The 16,210-nt window shown below is 32.9% G+C and overlaps 1 protein-coding gene across 1 annotated transcript in view; it reads right to left on the bottom strand.

Moving 5' to 3' along the window:
- LOC129221242 (exportin-4-like) overlaps positions 1-16,210 on the bottom strand; it is a 113,108-nt gene that overhangs the window by 50,223 nt on the left and 46,675 nt on the right. Inside the window, exons 9-14 of the mRNA XM_054855700.1 lie at positions 15,369-15,543; positions 9,468-9,641; positions 6,806-6,927; positions 4,630-4,757; positions 2,482-2,662; positions 1,606-1,765 (exon numbers count right to left, since the gene is read on the bottom strand). Coding sequence (XP_054711675.1) covers positions 1,606-1,765; positions 2,482-2,662; positions 4,630-4,757; positions 6,806-6,927; positions 9,468-9,641; positions 15,369-15,543 — 940 coding nt within the window. The remainder of the gene's footprint in view (positions 1-1,605; positions 1,766-2,481; positions 2,663-4,629; positions 4,758-6,805; positions 6,928-9,467; positions 9,642-15,368; positions 15,544-16,210) is intronic.

Genomic DNA, 16,210 nt, shown 5'->3' with positions numbered 1-16,210 from the left:
AACAAATCAGCAACTGCTTTGAAATTTGTGAAATTAAAATAATTTTGGAATTCTTCAATAAATCTGCATGTTATGAAGCTATGATTTTCTTATTTACATAATATTTTATAGATAAAATATAAATTCATTTTTAAAAACTCAAATGAGGTATGGGTTTATTTAATGACCTTGTCCTCGTATTATAATAATTATGAAAATGTTCTTAATTAAAACTGTTCACTTTACAGCATATCAGTGAAATTATACAGGGTTTAGTATTTAATTGGATTGAAATGTTAAAGATATTTTGCATCCACATTAAAAAAAGCAGAAAAGTGTATAATATTTATGTTCTTAAAAGTATATTAATTGGCCTTAAGGGACTTTGGAAAAAAAAAAAGAAAACACAGTTTAAAAAAAAGTAATGAAACCATTTTAAAAATGGAGACAGGGGGCGGGGGGGGGGGGAGACGAAAACTACAACCCCCTTGCACTTTTCTCAATTTCTTGTTCCCTCCTAGTCCAAAAATTATTTCGGTATCAGTCCCCGGTTGAACCTTTTAGCAAATGCCTTTGCTCATTGCAATGGGGAATGTAAAAGGGATTACAAAATAGAAAATTTGAGTAGTTGTTTGGGCTTTGGATTACTACATATGACCTTTAGAGGGGCCCAAACGAACAATATTTGAAAATAGGGCTTTTATAAGGGCTTTGAGGAGCCTGTGGGAATACTAAATATGGTTTGCGTTATTTGGAATTTGCACTGACTACAGAATTTGTCTATTTATTGCTTTACTAGAAAGTCACAGGTCATGGTATGACGGGCAAAAATTGTTTCTACATTTGAACGAAGCAATTATAAAGTTTTTTCCATGCATGTCAAACGTTACTAAAACATATTATCAAATTATCATAATGTGGCACAAGTTTCATTGTTGAAACACGCAGGTTACTTCCTTCATTGGCTGTTATGTATATGAGGATTCTGTGTTCTCCCGAATATTGCTTTTTCTATCTTTTTTTCCACATTAAATTAATTTATCTTTGAATTTTCAAAGTAATTCAGAGTAAATGATTCATTAATCTCAACAAAATGTCATTGAGATTAATCATACAATTGCATTTTATCGAAACAAAACCCTTATTGTAGAAAACATACACATCAAAAACATTATTTGCACTTTTCTACTTTTTTGCAAGCATATTGAAATTACTGAGTGAAACTGAATGTACAACAAAAGGACTAACTTTGAAGTTTTAGTCTACAAAATTAATTTTCCTCTGAAGTTTTTTGGGAATAATTATTGCAAACTTTGATAGTTGAATACTTGTACTGATTTTTATAGCTTCAATAATAATAATAATAAAGTATTTAGAAATATTTTTCTTTTCCTAATTAATTCCTGACAGCATTCATTGGCTGCTACTTATGCAAAATACTTGATAGTAGGGATGCACCAATAAGTAAACTGGCTTGTTACTGATTGATGGTAAGAAACAAATATGTATCTCCAAACTCCTGCTCCCAGTTGGATGACCGAGCTCAATACTATCTATAATTTTGTATTACAGAGACTAATGAAAAGAAAATCTTAAGTAAATAAACTTCCAAGCCATGACATTCACCTCGGAATAGTAGGCTTCGTTTGGCATCAGGTAAGTGACTGCAAAGCGACCCAAGAACCAAGCCAGAGATGTCCCAACTTCTGGGCTCATTAGGTGGGAGAGGTTTGCCTCTAAAGCACGCCTCTCCACCTCACACAGTCGAAACACTCCAGCCACCAATCTGCAGGGGGAAAAAAATTCATCAAGGGTTCTATTATATGATAAGCTAAGCATTTAATTGATAAAACATTGGAGAAAAAAATTAACTATGAGGCAGCAAGAAAAAGTTTTGAAATCCGACTTTATGACGAAACATTTTCAATGCTGGCAGTCTGAAATGCATGATACTCAATCACAGAATAACATGTTTCACTGCCATGTCTCTTACAATTAGTGGCTGTGACATGGTCAAAAGCATGGTCAATTGATGTTGATCTGTTGCTCAAGGAAAAGCCAGAGTGTCCAATAAAAACGAAATACATACTTTTTTTTTTCTAAAAATACATATTATTGTCTAAGAAATTGCATATCAGCATCGACTCAATCTCATAATAAAATATTTTGAGTAAGGAACAATTGTTATAAAAATATATTTTCCTTTTTCAAGACAACATGATCTTTTTAGCAACTTCTGGCTCATTCAGGGTTAGGAATGACGATTTAGAAAAATGAGATGGATAAATGTGTCTTGTTATTCTTTTTCAACATCCATTTAACTATTTTATTCAATTGTCTTTTTTCTATTTTTTAGGATGCATTAAGCTTCTTGTCATGTATTTTTCTTCTTTTTAAAAACTTTTATGGGCAAGTTGACAAAAACTCACAAAGCAATAGGCGTTTAGTATTACCGAGATAGCAAGCTTGGACAGAATGGATAAATGAATAATCTATGATCACCTGACAACTGGATCTGTGGACGTCTCAGCACCAGGAATATCGCAGACACGGTGTGAAGGAGAAGCCAAGACACGCAACGTGGTCTCAATGTTAACGTTTTCTGTTTGACTCATGCTGTACCGAATTATCTCCAAAGGAATTAGGGAGGTCTCTCCTTCACTCACAGATGACAGCACATGCCCTGGAATAGAAACGAATTTCCTCTAAAAAAAAGTATATATTTAAAATGAATATTGAACAATGGTTAGTACAAGCCTTCAAAAAAAAAAAAAAAAATCTCTGTCTATTTTTGTTTTTTAAATTTCAGGACCCACATAATAAAAGTTAGCATACTACACACTATTCTAGTTTATAAGCATTTAGTCACTGGTTTTGATGTTTCTACCATTAGTCAGCTTTAGAAAATTAATAAGTCTGAAGAATTGAGTATTTGAAGGAACAACTCTTTTGGATTTCATACAAACAATAAGGAAATGTTAGAATTTGATGTTTAATTGTTTATCTTTTATTTACAACAGGAACTAAATAAGCAAGCTTGTATAAGAAAACTCGAGGAAAATCAGTCGCTGGAAAAACTACATTTTTTTTGTAGCGAACTACAACTACTTTAATACAAAGGTAGTGAACTACAACTACTTTTTTCAAAATGTAGCAACTACAAATTATTTTTGAAATTTAGTCGCTACTTCGCTACTTTTTAAAAAATAAATAATAAGCATACACGTGCACACCATTTGAGGATTGAAGGAAAAAAATCAAAAAATGGTTTAAATTGATAAATTGGTCATTTGAACATAAAACATTACTAAGAATTATTTATTCTTTCTTTCCTTCACTGAACCAATTTGTCAATCCAAACACTTTTTACGAATATTCGCTGCATAAAAGGATATAAAAGTTGAAAGAATTCAACCTTCAAATTTTTAATCCTTTCCTGACAGTGAATATTAAACTCAAGAAGTGCAACTCGGCTACTTGAAAATGTAGATAGATGCAGTCATAATTTGATTTAAATTTTACACAGACATACATATACGTAAAATTGATTTAGATGACGAAAAAAAAATATTTAAACAAAAGAGAAAAACTTTAGTTTTTATTATAGGAGTCATTTTAGAGAAACTTACTGATAACATGAAATAAAAGCATTTTTCAATTTTACTGAATAACAACAAAAACTTACAATATTTAATAACTTTTAACTTTATCTTATTAACTTTTATTACCTTACTATATCAACACTAAAAAAAAAGGAAGAAAGAAATAGGGAAAATCCCCCAAACAGTACACATAATCAGATATTAATTAATTCATCTGAAATATGAAACTCAACAAAAAATTCTTACTTTACATCAATGTGTAATTTTAAACAATAGTTGACTTGGGCTACAACCCAATTTGAAATTGGCTATTTAGCGAGTTCTTCTCCAGTAACGAATTTTGGAGCTAACGCGAATTCCTTACCTGCAACTCGAAAATTTTTGGAACGGAGTTGCAGGGGAAGTACAACCTTCTTTATTGGGTACTAAATATTGATTTCATGAATGAACTTTCCCTATAGCATCACTGAAAATGGAAGTTCCCCCCTAGTCAAAACATCACATTTTTAATGTACAAATCACCACTCTTTTTCATTCTAAATATGAAGTTGATGAAACATAATTTCACATAAGTGGACTGTTTAGCTAAAGTTTGAAAATGGAAGAAAAAAAAGAAAGTGTCTGACAACTAAAGAAATGTAAAGATTTGCAATTTGCTTGAACTAAAAGGTGTGTCGAAAATAATTACTGTATCTACTGAACATTATATTGTAGTGCTGCATTTTAGAAGTGTGTTTCACCTGTGCAGAAACGAATCATTTTAGCTTCCTAAATGCAAAAACACTTCACCATTATTCACACTCATGAATGCTCGTGGAGGAACTCTGAACTGCCCACAAAGTAAAATAGCAAAGTGACATCAAAAGCAGTTTAGCGAGTGTCAAGTATTACGCTTGCATATAGTTCTTATTCCCAAACACTGAAAATACGTCATACTATATTTTAAACCACGAGGCATCAGAAATTGAGACAAGATTTTTCCACATGAGATAAAACCACTAGCAGAAGGGGAGAAATGCCAGACATGTTAACATTAAATATACTGCACCACTAATGAGAAGCAGCCAATGGATATCTTCATTCAGCATCTCTAGGATGGTATTGTCTTCGGCCCCTCCACACTGCTGCATTCGTTGCAACTGACCATGCAGGCGTGTCAACCGATCTTCAAGCAGCCTACAGTGGAAAGATGATTTCATTTCTAAAACATCTTATGTCTTTAAAGAAAAAAGACAACACTAATTAAAAAATAACTCACTCAATTTTAACAGTTTGTAAATTAGGACTCAATGCATCCTTTGGATATCACATAATAATAGTCGGCTTATGGTAAAGGTTACACTATGCAACACCAAAAATGCATACAGCTTAAAATTAGTTATTTCCGAAGTACTTTATCTCACAAAATATAAAAATCACCATAAAAACTTGAGATTAGCCTTTGTTTTCAAGATACAGACTCAATTCGCAACTCCAGCGCTCGAATACGCTACCTTTTGGTGATTTATAAAACCAAAGGAAAAGGTAAAACATTGTGTTCCACCTGTGTCTGTTGGTAAACATAGGCAGTTTGTTACCAGTGTTAATTAACGCATTCGATGTGTCTTAGATTGCTTTCAGCAACAGAAATTGTTTCGTCCCTTAAATATTAATATTAGTTTTCATTATTTCCCTCTAAAAAGTGAATTGATTTTCGTAAATGGCGAAAGCGTAAACACAAAAATATTTTGGATTAACAAACTTCGCATTATCAACGAATATGCTCGTCTGTTCGATGCATTTTTTTTTTTGAAAGAGGATAAGGTTATACCAGGTAATTTTTTCTTCTACTGTTTTGTGTGGCTTTGTAAGAATAGTTTTTTTTTTAAATCTTAAGCTCAAAAGAAAGATTTGATAACATCAGCAGAAGAATTAAGACTTTTATCTCTTCCTAGTTTAATAATAATTAATTTAACTAACCTTATTTTACTGCAGCATTTAAATTGGAATGGACAGTACACAAATTATTTTCTTGAAAATATTATCGTAAAACAAAATGAAAAATGTTTAATGCTGAGAATTTTCATCGCCAAAATAGTGCAATTATAGTTCAGGGTTATAGTTTTAGTATTGTGCGAGCTAAAAACCCTTGGCGAGATTTTGCATGTCAGTTGTAAACCATTTTTATTTTTTATCATGTGTGGATTAAAATGGTAGAAAGATTACGGAATTCAATAAGTTTAAAGAAATAATGGAAGATCAATTATGAAGAAAACTATCACCATGTATCCGAGAGAATTTTATTGATGATGCATGACAGAATTAAATCATAACTCAGAAATTAGAAAGATATGAAACAGAAAAAAATAAAATTAAACGATTCGGCAATTTGAGAAATAACTCAGCTTCAAATGTAAAACAATTAGCGCTAGCCAAACAAGACAAAGAAGTATCATCTTCCTCTTTTGATAACACTGGTAAACAAAGGTTTGGTTACATGAAATATTTTTAATGTTTTTATGGTCAGAATGAAAATGTAGTTCCATCAAGAATTGATAAATATCGAATTCAACATCGGGGAAATGGCTGCTTACAACTACAAACTAAAAAATTTGCATTAATTTCCAATGTTTAGTAATGTTTCTTGAATTCTAATTTCTTTCTACGTGGACCAGAATATCCACAAGACTTTAAAAACTAATTTAAAAAGAATAAAACAAAAAAGTCATGCATACAAACAAAAATTACTAGGTTTATTAGGATTTTATGGCATGCATTTGTTTTACCTTTTTCATCCGCCATTAGACGGTGGTTGCAGTGCCCCCTATAGTTTGTTGGAGTTGCGAATTGGGGAAGTGAAATCTCACAAGTGCTCTATTTTTTTCAGCAGACAGAAGCAACTCCCGTAGGATTGATCATCTTTTAAACTTTGACCCTTGGTGCAGATAGAAAATCTCACACATAGAACTACTCCAAGAAACTTTACTTCTGGGCAGAGAAATGCCTAAAATGAGTCTCAAGTAGATCCACCTATGTTTGTTATGCTAGGAATAGTGAAGAACATGGTGCAAGCAATGACTCAAGATGGTTTTCTAATACCTTAGAAGGAAATTTAAAAGAAATATTGAAGCTTAGGTTAAGGAAAGATTTTATAACAGTCCTTCAAATACGCATAATTGTAAAGCTCTTCCTTGGAAAATGTCACCCATTCCATATTTGGAGTCCGCAGTCAAATAAGAACATACCTGACCAAGATGGGTACACAATGGTGCAAAATGTGGCGGGCAAAGAGCCCAATGGCTGACAGCTGATCCCAGTATTTGGTTCGATCATTCTCTTCCACCTCTTCAATCTCTTCTGGAGCACTCTGAAATGGAGGGAAAGAACATTTTATAACATATGACTGGAATGTGATCCATTATGATTAAACTGTTAGTTGAAGGAAAAAAATTGTGAGCCATTAGAGGAAAACACATGGCAGTTCAACAATGTTAAGTATTACTTGACTCAGTAATCAAAATTTTATTACTCTTTTATCTTATTTCTAAGAATTTGAAAGAGGCGTAATCTTCATTTAACTACTTAACAAGGTGTCAGAGTAATAGTGCTCATGTAGCCAGTATAGAGACAAAAAGTACTTTCTATAAGACCCTACATTTGGTAATCTGATTCAGTGCATTAAAAAAAAGAAACAAGAAAACTGCAAATATTCCAGCAATAACAGTATTCGATCCTGGCTCAAGTCCATCTGAGGCTTGGCGGTATTGGCAAGAAGACTTTAACGATTATGCAAAAGCATTAAAATATGGTAAAGAATCAGAAACAATAAAAACAGCACTTTTTTGACATGTTTGTTTGTGGGGATGAATTGAAGAAACAATTGCAAGATTTCAATATTATGCATGAGAGTGAATCAAACGAGGAAACATTGCAAAACATTTTGGAGGAATTTGACAAATACTTTGAAGATTATTTAAATGAAGTTCAGGCCTCTTTCAAATTCCTGGAAATAAGAGTAATGAAATCTTGATTACTAAGTCAAGTAATACTTAACAAACATGAAAAAAAAAGAAAAAAAAACTTTAATTGGGGACAAAGATTGCTTTTTATGAATTTTTAATCCTTTTTCTTAAATTGCAATAGATTTTTAAATATTTTTTTTTCTTTTGCGTATGCTGACTGATGAATAAACACAAATCAGAAATACAGTACCAATAATAGTGAGGTATGAGAAAAATTTGCTTATTAAGGTCATTAAGGTAAAACAAAAATACTGTAGGGAGAGCTGCTGTACCCACGGACAAAATTCACTTTTCAATTTTTGCTGGTCTATGGGAATGGATAAGCGATCGGTAAAATTTTCTGGCAGAACTTATTTACAACTTATCGTCTGATTTGGCAATTTTTGTCAGGTAAAAATCTCAAAGCTTTCAATTTTAATTTTTTTTTCTTAAAAAGCATCTTTTTTGTCCATGGGTACAACATCCCGTTCACTCTGTGGACAGGTGCCTTTGTACCCATAGGCATATAAAAAAATATATAAATAAGTCTGAGGAACTCAATTATACTCAATACAATTTAATAAGATATTTTATATTGAAATACTTCAAACATCTGTTGAAAATAACATTAAACAAAATATCCAACAGAGATTAAACTTTGAAATTAATCGAAGCTTTATTCCGTTTTTTAAATTTTCCTTAATTTTTAACACCAGTAAACTCTTTAAAGAAATTATAACTTTTAAGAGAGTTAATGATGTGATGAATAATTAATATGTTTTTAAACAAAATATTAACTAGATTCCTGATAGTATAGCTCTCTATGTACCTACATAATAACTTCAATTTATACGAAAATTGAACCCTTTAACAAAATTAACCCATTACAAAAAACTCAGTTTAGATTAAACCAACAAAAATCTAGAAAAGTTGACTTCAAATGAAAACAGGTGGGATTGACGTTCTGTAGATCCTACAACAGGTGGGGGCTACTTCAACACTATATCTTCAAGACCTGATTCAAATTCATCATCATTGTTAAAACTAAATTTCGGACGTTGATGACAAGGCACCATTTTGAGGTACTTCACATTGTAAGAAGACTCAGGTGTGACCCAAGGAGACTAAAAATTGCCATCCGTGGATACACATGGTTCGTCCTTGGGTACAAAGGTACGCCATTTTGGTTTTTCAAGCCAGTCACATCGACAAAACCACAGTTTAACAACGTTAAAAATCAAAAACATAACCTTCAAAATATAGAGAAACATGATACCCATAGCAAAAATGAATAATACAATGCACGATGGACGAAAAAAAGAAATTGCTCATGTTTTTTTTACTTAGATCTTACTAAAACCGAAAAAATGTGATAGAATCTTAAATATTCGTTTGATGGCGTTGAAACTTCCTGGGATGCTGGAGAGGGCTGTGACACACACGTTGAACCCCAATTAGGATTTTTCTAGACAATACTCGGAATTTTCCGACCAACGTCCGTGGGTACAGCAGCTTCCTTTTTATTTAGTACAACAATCGAAACAAAGTAATAATGACAACTCAAAATCCATGTAATTCACAAGACAAAACAAATCATTTACAGAAAATGTATCAAGATCAGTAAAATTACTAATTAATATAATCAAATCTGCAAGTTTGTAGATGCATACATAAACAAATTTTGTTCAATTTTAAGCATGTAAGATGATTCTTCTTGTGCAAATGACAGCAAACCATTTTGTAAAGGACATGTTGCTATGGAAGTAAAATTTTAGAGAATCTGCCATGGAATCAAAAAAATTGACTTAAACAGATAAGCGAAAAAGTACAAAGCATGGAGTAAATTTCATCTGCAAAAACGTTTTTATCCCCTCAAAAGCAAAAGGATACATTGGTGAAAACTTACTTGAGGGCGTGTTCCTTCTGGTGGGGAGAGATGTGTTTTGAGGTATTGGTTGAATATTTGGACGGAAGCCTGCTGTACCAGTTCTGGAGCAAAGTACTGGTTATCTTGTAGCACCATCTGCCATGCATCCAACAGATGCTCAAATCCCTCATTGTAGACCCGGTCATCTTGTGACTGCAAATGATATATAAAAAATATAAAAAAAACTTATGGTTTGCTGTGCTCCCCTTACAAACAAGTTCCATGCTCAGTACTACACTCATATGCGAACTCATTATTTTTTAAGTCATGTAGAGGGGGGGGGAGCATTGACCCCCCCCCTGTTGGAAGTCCCTTTAAATGATCGGCCCTCTTACTGACCATCTACCTATATTGACCTCAAAATTTATCTATCTATCTACATGCACAAGCTCTCTCTAAATTTTCTTATCTATCTTTATTTGTTTTAACCTAACTGCCAATCCACAACAAAAACAAAGATCGTGCAAAAAACTGGGAGGCATATTTAATTAAAATAGCCAAAAAAAAAAAAAAAAAAAACATGTTCCCTGTCGTGTGTGCAAAAGATAAAAAAAATTCACTGCTTTTATTGAATTATATATTTATACACAAATATGTAACTTTAAATAAACACAGCAAAACGACTGGGGGGGGGGGGGGAGGAATAAGATCCTGAAATGGAAAAAAACAAAGCGAGAGAAATGCTGCAGTTATATCACATGGCCATGACATCACCATAAATTTAAGAAGTATTTTCTGAAGAGGGTGAAATGTTTTTACTATTACATACCTTAAATTCAGAAACAAGGCCTTTATACCATTTGTGAGATGAGCTAAGCAAAAAATTCAACCCATGAAAAAATGCAAAATAAAGGTTTTTTCAGAAATTCATAAAAAATACCAAAATTGCTCTATCTGCAAAAACTTTTTTTTCATCTTACTTAAAATTAAATTTCCTACATTTTAATGTTAAAAATATTTTTCTTGCACAATTGTTCAAGGGTCTATGGAGTATAAAGTACTAAAAATTGCTTAAAATCACATAAAACATTAAATTACCTTTTTAGATTAAGTTTTTTGGAAATAAATTATAACCTATGTTACTTTCTGATAGAAATGATGAAGAATAGTTAAAATTAGTCTAGTGGTTTCGGTGCCTATTCAATACAATTATAAAAAATTTCTCCTCTTTATAATAGTAATATAGATTGAATCAAGTAAAACGAGAGAAATAATTTTAAAAAATCATTCCAATAAATTTAATTGAAAAAAGTATATTCATTAACCCATTCGGGATGGCAATCCGCAGAAGATAGCGCTCCCTAGGACGGCAGCTGTTACACGCGGACTGTGCGCACAGGCCGGGGCAATTTCTCTCGCTAAGCCTAATATGCTATTTCGGAAAGTAAGCATACATAATAATGGATAAAATTTATACTTTAAGCAGAAATGAAACCATTTTTTAATAGATGATAAAATGTATCAAAATTTCAATCATATCAAAAAATTGGATAAAAATAATTGATAGTTAAGAATAAAATGCAAAATACATTGTTTTTTACAATAACTAAAAGTACCAAAATTAAACAATATATTTTCTACAAAACAGGAAAAATATTTGCTCTTAATATTATGAAATACTTGAAGAATATTGTAACAATTAATATTTTAAAGCCGCATGAAAAATTTCAAAGCACAGATAAATGTGCATCGAGCATTTTACTCATATGTAGTGTTAAGTCTTTTATTCTGCTTTGAGCAAATTACACATCTCCGTCTAAGTTCTTTGCCTCCTTTTTTCAGGGTATGATTTTCGAAAGTATTACTGTATGAAGAACTCCAACAAAAATAATTTTTAGTTGTTTCAATGTGACTCAAAAGATCCATAGATGGATCAGTCATAAATTAAGATATTTCCTCCTCGGAAATATAACGTGTTCACCATGGCTACCAAATGAACATAAAAGTAAAACCCCTTGCTAGAATATCTCCCCTCCAATCCCTTTATAAATGGAACTGAAACTAGAAAGAGCCACTTCAAAATGAGTATACGTTTCCCTTCTCACTTGCAAGCACATGCTTACATTATCCTTCACGAAATCCAATAAATCACAGACACTTGAAAGACCCCATTCTGACGTCAGACAGAGAAATACTTATGCAGGAGAGCAATCTTTTGAACGGAACATGGATGCATGGATGAGTAATGCCATCTAATAGTAAACATTTCCTTTCAAATCCAAAACTCAGAATAGCGTCGTTAGGCTGGCTGCATATTACTTACCGTAACGCACGGATGCGTTTTTCGTCTCCGAAGAACCACCTAGAGCTGACACAAAGACGCGCCGTTCGTCCCGAACGGGTTAAAGTTGTCATTTTCATAGAACTGCCCAGCAGCACCATTTTTTGCTTGGATAAAGCTACTAAGTACTCAGGGGCGGATTGGCTCGCCTCACAGTGGTCTAAAATCGTCAAAAAGCGCTTAAAACCCATATCTATCGCAATAGTTGAGCTAGAAACTTGGGATTTGGCGTTCTCACCAGCCTTATGTGTAGAATTAAGGTAACAAAAGGTTGAAATTATTTAGTCAAAATTTGACGTACATTAGTGAATATGAAAACGGTCCACCCCTGCATTTTCGTTATTAAATATTGAATTTTTTATCCGATCAAATATCATTGACACAGAGGGTATATGAACAAATATTCTTTAAAAATATCACCAAATCAACAGTATTTTAATCTTACCCATTTATAAGCCTGCGAACTATTGACCAGTGATCAGATTTGAGTAATGTTTTGAATTTATGTCTGTTTAGGTCCAGTAAATAGAGAAATAGCATAAATTTCCCAAAGAAAGAAAAAAAAAAACTTAATGTGTGTTTTAGTATGTTCCAATTTTGGAACATTGGCACTTTGCATGAAGTTATTTTTTGATAAACATTCTATATTTGGAAATGCATGTCATATAGTTTCAATATTTTCTGATTGAATGACGTTTTCATTCTTTTCCTTTTTTGTTTGCTAATGGTACTTACTGTTCCTTTTTGAGCAATCACCATTACTTATTGTTCTCATTTGCCTGTCCTTGATGTTGTGGTTCCTTTTTCAGCTTGGACCAGGGGCCTTTGCAGCACCACCCCCAAACGCCGCGGCTCCTCTCGTCTTGAGCGCTGTCCCCCAGAATCCACTTCTGCTGGACAGTGGCGTCCATGTCCTACACATGCATGCTCATACACATTCACACTCACACGGGGGGGGGGGGGGGTTACACACATACACACGCCTACAAACACACGTAAGCCAACACACACTCAACCAACCAGGAGGAGGGGTAAGCTTGGTGGTGGGGGGGAGGGAGCCGTTTCTAGAAACAATAATTCCAATGAGTAGGGTCTTGTCACAAATCGTGATTGCGAAAAACATAATTTGAATTCAAAGTTTCAGAACTCAAATTAGAGTTGATTGGGAGAAAAAGGGGGTCACAGGTCTTTTTTTTTCTCTTTTCATTTGTTTCTTTTATTTCCTGATAATCCTAGCATTTGCTTTTCCTCTGATTTTCATGATAAATTTTCAGCAGTGTTTGTAAAAGAAAACTTCTATCCATCCAAATACATCAGCTGATGTAATAAGCTCTAAACCATTTTCTATATCTTCATATATCTTCTTCCTAAGGAATATTGCCTGATTCATCAGGGGATCATTGACATATTCTAGGTCTAAATGCGCTATCATTTATAAACAGATGCTGCCTGTAAATATCGTTATACTTTTTTTACCATTTTTGACCCACTCCCCCTATTTGTCACAATTGTCACACTTCAGCGTACCCCCCCCCTTTGTCACACTTCGCGCAATCTTTTATAAACGTGGAGAACTAAACTAGAATCGACTTTGACATTGGATTGAAGCAAAATTTCTACAAGATTGCAATGTTTTATTTGAAGCATATTGGTTAATATCGCTGAACTTCTCTGGCGAGAATACTGACTTGAATGCTCCAAAACAATACTTTATGTTCACAAGGGATTGAAAACATTAGTTTAAAAATCAAAGGTCACAATATATCGCTCTATTTCACTGTTGACAAATAAAAAGTGTTTTTGAAATCGTGTGTTTTTGTTCGCCGAGCTATTACTCTCAAGGTTGCAGGTTTTCGCAGCTTATTATTGTTGGGAATGTTTCTATACATGGTACCAAACCATCTAAGTATATAATCAACTAGACGCAAAATGTGTAGTAGGAAGAATAAAATTTTTATTTTCAGATAAAAATGTTAAAAAATAAAAATAAAAAATGAAAAGGAAAAGATGTACTCATTACATCCCAAATAGCTGAGAAAAGACCTCCAATCTTCCTGTTCAAAAAATTATAATCAAAGAAAGAAATTGGACTTCATTTTTTACAAACTAAGATTTCCTATACTCAATCTTCTACAATATCCTAACAAATGCTTGCAGGCAACTCAAGCCCTGAAACTCAAGAAATGACATTCTCAAGAGGTAACGAATACATATTTACAGCCAAAATGGCTGAATTAAATAAGTGAGGAATCCGAGTTTTGAGTGCTTTTTGACGATTTTGAACCACTGTGTGCCAAACCCATCAGCCAGCAGACTGATGCGCCCTCAAGCCTAAACTGTTGGGCATAAATGCCTGTTAGCAACAACAGTAAATAATCCTACCTCATCACCTCACAACAGCAATAGTAAAAGAGAATGTTTTTCGTTACTTACAATTTATTACCAATAATTATGCATGACTGGGGTAAAAACGCTTATCCGCACTCATTTTGCGTTGGTCGAATCGACCGAATGTTTTGTTTCACTTTCGCCCACCTTTGCAGAACTCCATAATGGACAACTTCACATCAAAGCTTCTAGAAGGAATCTGATGGCACGTGTACTCAATGATAGCAGTGACGAGTGTTCGTTCACGTGACTCGGATATGCTAATAACCCTGGGGATATTTAAACTGCTCGCGGCTTATGTTCTTTCTCTTTGATTACATCTCTTTGTCGTAGGCGGTTTGCTTTGTCAGCATTCAAACTTGCTTGTTCGTGTCACTCGCCCCTCTTCAAAATTATGAGCTTGTATTAGCTAATTTCCTAATGGTTTTAAAGATTTACACCAAAGCCTTGGTTGATAGTCATGTAGTTTAGATTTCATCATTTCTGTATTACTTATCTTTTACATTAATAGCACATAGCACCTGGTGTGCCACAGTTTGTAGCTAAATATGAGATGGAATTAATTATTACGTTTTTAGTATATTTTATCATTTACAGACTGTTTTAGCTATATTCCTTGTTGTTTAATAAATGTGGTTCAAGTTTGAAATAGTATATTAGTCTTCTTTCAGAACTCACTCTGCAAATATTAAAGGAAATATTGAGGAGATATTATTAGATTAGAAAATATTTATAATAATAATTTTTTTTTAAATATACTATTAATATTTTTTATTAATAGTATATTTAAAAAAAAAATTTTTTTTTCATATTTAGTAATTTTTTAAATATTTTGGTGCAACTTCCTTTTTTTTTGCGCTCACAAACCTGTACGACTTCTCTTCGCTTTTTTTTGCTTTTCTTTAAACTTGTAAACCTGTGTACCAGCATTTTTTTTTTCTTTTCTTCATTTTGGCGCCCTTTGGAGGCCAAGGTTGCAGCCCCCTTGCAGGACCCAGTCTGCCCCTGCAAGTATTATCTTTATTTCAAATAGCAATAAAACAATCAAGAGCTGTCTTAAAAACTCTTATAATTTAATATGCATAGTGGTTTGCTTAGCCCCCATACTTGACATTAAGTATTTTCTAACCTTCATCTATCTAAAATGATCAAGAATCTCTTCGAATGAGAGAGAAAATAAGAAAGAAAAACAAAAGAAAAAAAAACCTCACCTTATCCTCATGTGCAGCCATATCAATGCATTTACACGTGAGAGCAGTCATTTGTGAGAGGTAGGCCTGCAATATCTCTGGTGGGAGGGAATTTATGTAGAGGGCCGGGAAGAATACATGCAGGCGGCTCAACATGTTAGAGATTCCAATCACCTCATGATCTCTTAAGGGGCCCCTGTGCAGAAACATAAAATAAAAAATATAACAATTAGGGTCTAAGGCCCTTTTATAATACAGTACACAGAGACAGGCAGACATATCACAGGGGTTGGAGAGGTGATTTCAAAAATTTTAGTACACAATTTTGATAAAATTTTAGGACATTTTAAGTTTAACAAAAAGTTTTTTTAAAATTTAAACATAATTTATAAGCTTGATTTTCACAGAGGATGATAAAACATTTCAAATTAAATGTTGAAAACTAGAATGAAGTAGAAGTATATACCACATACCAGTAGGATAATTGTATGTCCAATTGCTTCTTTACTTGCCTTGCTGTTGTTTCATCAAAGTGAATTACAAAGAATGATTTAAAAAAATATCCTTAATTAGGAGGGATTTAAAGTAAGGTGCAAGTCTAAAATTTATACTGTACTTAACTTTTTATCAGATAATTTAATACTTTTTGCTAACTTTTTATCAGATAATTTAATACTTTTTGCTATCTTTGAATCCCAGTACATTAACGAATAAATCATTTAAAGACGCAAATGAACATTTTTTTATAGCATCAAAACTAAGAAAACCTCTAGTTTTGAAATTTTACCTTGGAGTGAATTTGGAATGACAGCTTTGGATTACTTCATCATAATAAATTCGTTTTCAAAACTAGACGAAGAACA

This window comes from Uloborus diversus, chromosome 1 (assembly GCF_026930045.1).
Source record: "Uloborus diversus isolate 005 chromosome 1, Udiv.v.3.1, whole genome shotgun sequence".
In the NCBI taxonomy this organism is placed as follows: Eukaryota; Metazoa; Arthropoda; class Arachnida; order Araneae; family Uloboridae; genus Uloborus; species Uloborus diversus.
This window is presented reverse-complemented; position numbering and strand designations above follow the sequence as displayed.